The sequence below is a fragment of the Rhea americana genome, unplaced genomic scaffold, assembly GCF_003343005.1.
Source record: "Rhea americana isolate MKP2758 unplaced genomic scaffold, rheAme1 scaffold_74, whole genome shotgun sequence".
Taxonomy (NCBI): Eukaryota; Metazoa; Chordata; class Aves; order Rheiformes; family Rheidae; genus Rhea; species Rhea americana.
In genome coordinates this window covers 3,578,742-3,584,741 of record NW_028186912.1, presented here as the reverse complement: position 1 = coordinate 3,584,741, position 6,000 = coordinate 3,578,742, and the positions used below count along the sequence as shown (strand labels likewise).

At 36.5% G+C, this 6,000-nt stretch overlaps 1 protein-coding gene across 5 annotated transcripts in view; it reads right to left on the bottom strand.

Moving 5' to 3' along the window:
• Positions 1 to 627: 627 nt before the first annotated feature.
• MSH3 (mutS homolog 3) overlaps positions 628 to 6,000 on the bottom strand; it is a 108,872-nt gene continuing 103,499 nt past the window's right edge. For 4 of the 5 annotated variants that reach the window (XM_085321981.1, XM_085321979.1, XM_085321980.1 and 1 more), the window contains 2 exons: positions 4,963 to 5,137; positions 628 to 1,804 (listed from right to left, as the gene is read on the bottom strand). In XM_085321981.1, coding sequence (XP_085178107.1) covers positions 1,696 to 1,804; positions 4,963 to 5,137 — 284 coding nt within the window. In that variant the 3' untranslated portion in view covers positions 628 to 1,695. The remainder of the gene's footprint in view (positions 1,805 to 4,962; positions 5,138 to 6,000) is intronic. The other variant, XM_085321976.1, reaches the window with a different exon arrangement.

Genomic DNA, 6,000 nt, shown 5'->3' with positions numbered 1-6,000 from the left:
CCACTTGCTTTCGTAATTGCATTTCTCTCCCCACACCGCAGTGCATCCAGGTGTTTCTTCTCATCAAAGCAGAGTCTGAATGCTCTCTTGAGTGCAAAGAGAGTCCTTCTGGGAGCATATTTAACACATATAGGAATTTAGTGCTGGTTCATTTAGTCTCTTTGAAGATTATGGTTAGAGTTCTTTACATCAAATGCCCTGGGTCTGTGTGCATCAATAATGGAGAATTACATTCATAGTGTTTCACAACATATTGCATGGACAAACACATATCTATTTCACACTTTGAAAGACTATTTATCTAAACTGGAAGAGCTGGAGAAGAAAACTATACCATAGACTCAAAGGAAATACTCCTTTTGATGGCTGCTATTTTGAGTGGCAGACAAACTTTGTTTAAAGGATGCTCTGCAATCTGAAGGAGAATTTCAACAAAAATCTTTGGTGAAGTTTAGCAATTGTTTATGACAGGTAAAAGTAGTGTATCATTTTTGCACAAAAGTTCTTTACATTGGAAAGGTTAAATCAATCACTTGCACCATATCATTTCATATTCATCTGATGTGCATTACTTAAAAAACAACAAACCCCCTCATATTTACTGAAATAAAACAAAGTTCATCTGTCTCAAAGATGACAAAACCCCATTTTATTCTTTTCCTTAGAGCAAAAAAACAAGATACTTTATTTCACTGAACTTCTTTCCATACAATAAAGTATTTTTAAATTATAACAAATAATCTTGCTACAGTTCAAGTATTTGAACACCACCGTTCTTTCTTAGCAAGATAGTCTGCTTACTTCTATGAAGGAACACTGATTCAGAAATTACATTCCCATTTGAAATCTGAACTTGATCACTGCAAGTAAAAAATTAAAAAATCTCTCTCTCTCTCTCTTTTCCAGGTTTACTCTGCACTTGGCAGAGTTTTGGGGATTACAAATTGCATAGTTTAAATTGATGAGCCGCCTGCTTTACCTGATGTTACCTTATTCTAACATGACTTACTCTAAGTCTTTCTCCAGACTCTGCCAGAGAGGACCAAAATCAGGAGTAAAGCTGAAGCTGAAAAGGAAGCAAGCATTTATGAGACTGAAGAAAGAAAAGGAAGAGGAAAGCCAGTCTATGCATTTTTTCTGCCCTTGCTTTAAAAACTACTAGTTGCACCACCACTAATGTTATCAGTAGAGCAGACACTCTCCTATCCAGCCACACAACCCTCACTTTCTTAAATTCTCTCTGCATACAAAATATAGCGGGTGCTCTACCAAAACAGAAAATTTTAAAATGCATTAATACGAGAACAAAAAATAACGTTGCTTTATGGTATTCGGTATTTCTTTAGAAATCAAAGTGCAATAAAGCTAAAAGACAGTATTTTATTAATAAAAGTATTATCTAATAATTTAGCAACATAATTTTCATGTTTCTTAAACATGTTATAAGCTTAATCCAATAAACATCTTGTAATTAAGCAGAAGGATGGGAAAACATTTTGGAAAAGTAATGGGGAAGGAGAAAATTACATACAATCAGGAAGTGGATGCTAGGCTTCGTATCACAATGCTCTTATCTCTCAAAAGGTAGAAAAGTCAACTCAATGCATCTAGAATTTAACTCTGATAGAATCTGTTACTCCCAGACCTACATTTTACATTTCCACTATCTTCCATTTTCAAGCAGGATTTGGAGAATTAAAAACTGTCCTTTCTTTCATCTTCAGGTTCACACCCACTTATCCATTTCTGTAGTTCCTGAGAATCATTTATTTTCCATACTTCGGAAAAAGACTTCAGCTTTTTTCTGGGGGGGGGAAAAAAACAGGGACAATTTCGTAATTTAAACTCAAACCTTGAAAGCCATACCATCATTTGCAAAATTGTATACACAGTTAAAAATAGCAGTATGCATAGCTCAAAGCACTGAGAGTCATATACGGTAAACAATCAGTTAAGGTTTTCTTCTATTTGTATTATAGCTCTAGGATAGTCAATGTAATTTTACAAATAACCTATAGGATCAGAAGCATAAACAAAATGAAACAGAAGAGTCAACAGAAGTAAAACAAGAAGGCAAATAAACAGTATTCTAGTTTGTACAGATACAGATGTTCAGCATTCAGTTCTCCTATAAATTTGCACCGTTAGAATCCGTAAGAAAATTAAGGGAAATTGCATTTTCAAGATCAGTTAATATAGACATGCTTCCTATATTCTTTTTAGTATGTTAAGATTTAAGAAAGACTGTTAAGAGTTGTAATAAACAACAATAAGACATTTAAAATGGGTTAGCACACATTCTTGATGAGAGAAGATGTCAAGACTGGATGGAATTACCCAGTGGATTTTGTTAAATAATATGAAAGTAATTACAAATAAATGACAAGGTAGTTGGCCTGTGGGCATCATAGCACACTATACTGCTACGTACAGGTCTGAGTTTGGTTCCCAAGATCACATCTGTATTTCTAGACAGGAAGCCATTAAGTTCCTGTGGTGAGGAAGGAACTTTTATCCATGGGACTTGACCTTGCCTGTGCAGGCCAGATGCTCACTGTTTAGGCTCAATGGTAAATTACATATTTTATTCTCTCCTTCTTAAGAAATATTTTTATCAGCCCAGAAGGCAAGTACTTTTCTTCTTTAATAAAACACGCAACTGTAAAATGCTGTGAAGCAATAAAACTATTGCAATATATTAGAATCAGCCTAACAATTTTGTCCTTAAAACACAGCAAAATACAAAATAAAACCATAGATTAAAAAAACACATCATTTTTTTGATAGTTTTTATTTATTACCACAGATACACCACAATAAACCTCATACGCATTTTAAAATTGGTTATGCCTCTTTTGGGTAGGAGCTACATAAAAATACTTTGATGTTTACATCACACTTTGACAACAAAGGAAATAAAGAGGAATATATGAAAGAAAGTATTTTTATCATAAGCTTCACAGAACAACTGGAAGAATTAAAAATTTTGTAATAGAAAAATTTATGCACTGTGAAGTCATCAGACACATCTGATATTTTGTAATTTTTCACGGACACAAGGTTGAGGTTCTTACATAGATGCATGAAGGTAGCTATAAAGCACACAAAAGAGATTTACGGTGAAGGGCTGAGCCGGCGCAGTGACATAACGCACAGGACTGGCAGCTCCGTGCAGTTGGTGCTGCTGTCCCAGGGCCCCCGGCAGCCCCCTGGCAGCTCCAGGGGGAGGCACGAGCAGCACCCGCTCTAGAAGAGGGAGGCCGGTGCAGCAGGCGATGCTGCAGCTTCGCAGCCACCCGAACTCCGCACTCCGCCAGCGTGCCAGCCGCTGCCAGAACGAAGAGTCTCCCGCCCCCTCTCACTCCGGCCCGTCCCTTTGCCGAGCAGCGCTGCCCCTCTCTCGGAGGGGGCGCAGCGAGCCCCTTGCAGCAGCCGCAGCCCGCAGGGACGACCTCCTCTCCCAGCCACAGCACGCCCGCAGCCCAGGCGGCGGCGAGCCGTCACCTACCCGGGATTCAAGTCCTGGTGTCCTGYGTCCTGACTCATCACTGTTGTAGATTAAATATTTGTTCTTTTTTTTCCCGCTTTACAAAATACAAGCATACTACACACCAAAAGCTCAAATACAGATGGTAGCTTACATATTCAAAAGCTGCAAAACACCCAAGTCCCCCAAGTGAAATCACCCAGTCAGCCTGAGCTCTACCCCTCTGTGTGCACTGCAGAAAGTCTTCTAATTACATGATCACATACTATATTTTTTTGCATATAGGTTTTGCACACAAAAAACTCTCTTTTTAGCAATGGATGCATTCTAGAGCTCTACTTGTACCATAGCCAAGCAATATCCTAACATGGCTTTGTCAGATCAAAGGAAGATAAGCCAAATGGACACATTTTATTGTTTCACATGTCAATTTGATTGCACAAAAACATTGGCTTTGCCATTCATATCGTCATCTTTCTGGAGCATAACTTTTTCTTATTTTCAGAACCCCATGCCTCTTACAGCAACAGAGTTAAGACACTGAAAATATATTTCTCAGAAATAACGTTCCATAATTTACAAAAGTAAAACAACAAGTTATTATCAATAAACTGTCATATATCTTCAATATAGTGTTCTTATTTTGCTTTCTTAAAGAGATAAAAATTGGCTGTAAGCTCTAGACACTGTTGCACTCCAAACGAACTGTCTGCAGCTACAAATAATTAGTATTTAAAATCTTCTCTTACACAGTACTGCTGCTAGGATTATTTGTGCCCATCGGGCAAGAAAGGTCTCGATTTATTATATTCCTAAAGAGCTACTTGAATTTTACAGATAGGGCTACCACTAAAAATAGCAGCAATAAAAAATTCAGTGGAAATGCATATAACCATTAAGCTTTCTACATCTAAATTGTGTAGGACGTACAAAAGTGATGCTATTTGATATATAAGAGAATTTTCATTACTAGTCTGATATTTAAGGTATATACATCCCTAAATGAAAACCAGTTCTCAGAGAAGTATTAAAATCTCCAGACTTCCAGTATAATTTTGTATATGTGCAGCACAATCAAAATCTGCCATAAATATTTAAAGTTAAACCAGAAGCACAATTATCAGTGCTCCCTTCTATACTGTAGTCTACAAATACAGTTTCAAATTCCAAAGCAAATAATATGCTTAATAAATTAAACCTATTTTTACTATCGCTGGTAAGAATAAAAATAAGCATTACATGSTAAAATCATACAAAATTATTTCAATAATTTAATCTAAACCTTTCCTTGAAATGGATAGTACAATTTATTAAATATTTTTTGAATATTTTGTTTCATTTTCTCCTCCCTAAAGTGTTGAAAGATATCTGAAACAGCTCTTAGTGTTCTTTTTCGCTAAACATCCAATGTGAAATGCTCTTCCACTCACATCTGCAAGTTTCATTAGAAGAAAGAAAACTGCAATTGTTCTGACCTTTTCATGTTCACCAATTCCTCCAACTCCTTTGATTTGTGAGCTGCCTTCTTCAAGATTTCTTCAGGAACATCTGCCAGTTTGGCAACATTTAGCCCATAACTCCTTGCGCTGACTCCTTTAGTTATTTGATAAAGAAAAGTGATAAATTCAGGATCCTCTTCATCTTCAGATCCTAAAGAATAAAACCAAAATCAAAAAACTATTATATTAATGGAATGTAATGGTCTGAACACTGAAATGACTGAGACGGTGGTCTCATTATCATTCATAGCTCACATGAGATYAATTCCATTGAAGTTACATAAAATTGGAAAAATGTTTCCTTGACTCCACCTCATACCTGCATATTATCAGACTGATAAAATGCTTTACTGTAGTTTTACTGGTGTCTTATCATACAAGAGTGTGTGCCTGTGCGTGCATGCATGCAGGCAAGCTATATACTCAGGTTCTTATCCCTGAGGCTGACGAGGCTGTTAACAACTTAGAGTCTTTTTAAATGTGAAATGGATTATTTGTGCTGTAACCAAAGTATTGCATCTCAAGTCTGCCCAGCAATTACAGAATAAAGGAGACATCAGTAATCCTGCAATTAAGAAGCCTTTAAATACAGCAAAACAAAAAGCTTCTGGCTGTCAGGAAATAGAAAATGCTCAGGAAAAAACAGGTGAGGATGGTGAATCTTCAGTTATGGAACCCATCGTCTTTTTCTTTTCCATGACAATAAGATGGAGAGCTGTCATTATAAATGAAAGAGTTGTAACATAAGAGCTGTCATTATAAATGTAATGACTCCTTCTTCCTCTTTAGACATCCTTGCTACATCCTCCGCTATCCAAGATTTTTGTTGACAGCAGACAAACTATGGCCTCATTCTCTGCCATTCATTCTTCTGTCTTGTCTTTCAAAAATGCAATTTTGGGGGGAAACAACAGAGATTTCCATAAATGCTGATGACTCAGGTTAACTCAGTCCAAATGATTTAAGTCAAAGTTTGGAAAAAACATACCATAAAATTCACATTATTAAAATGAT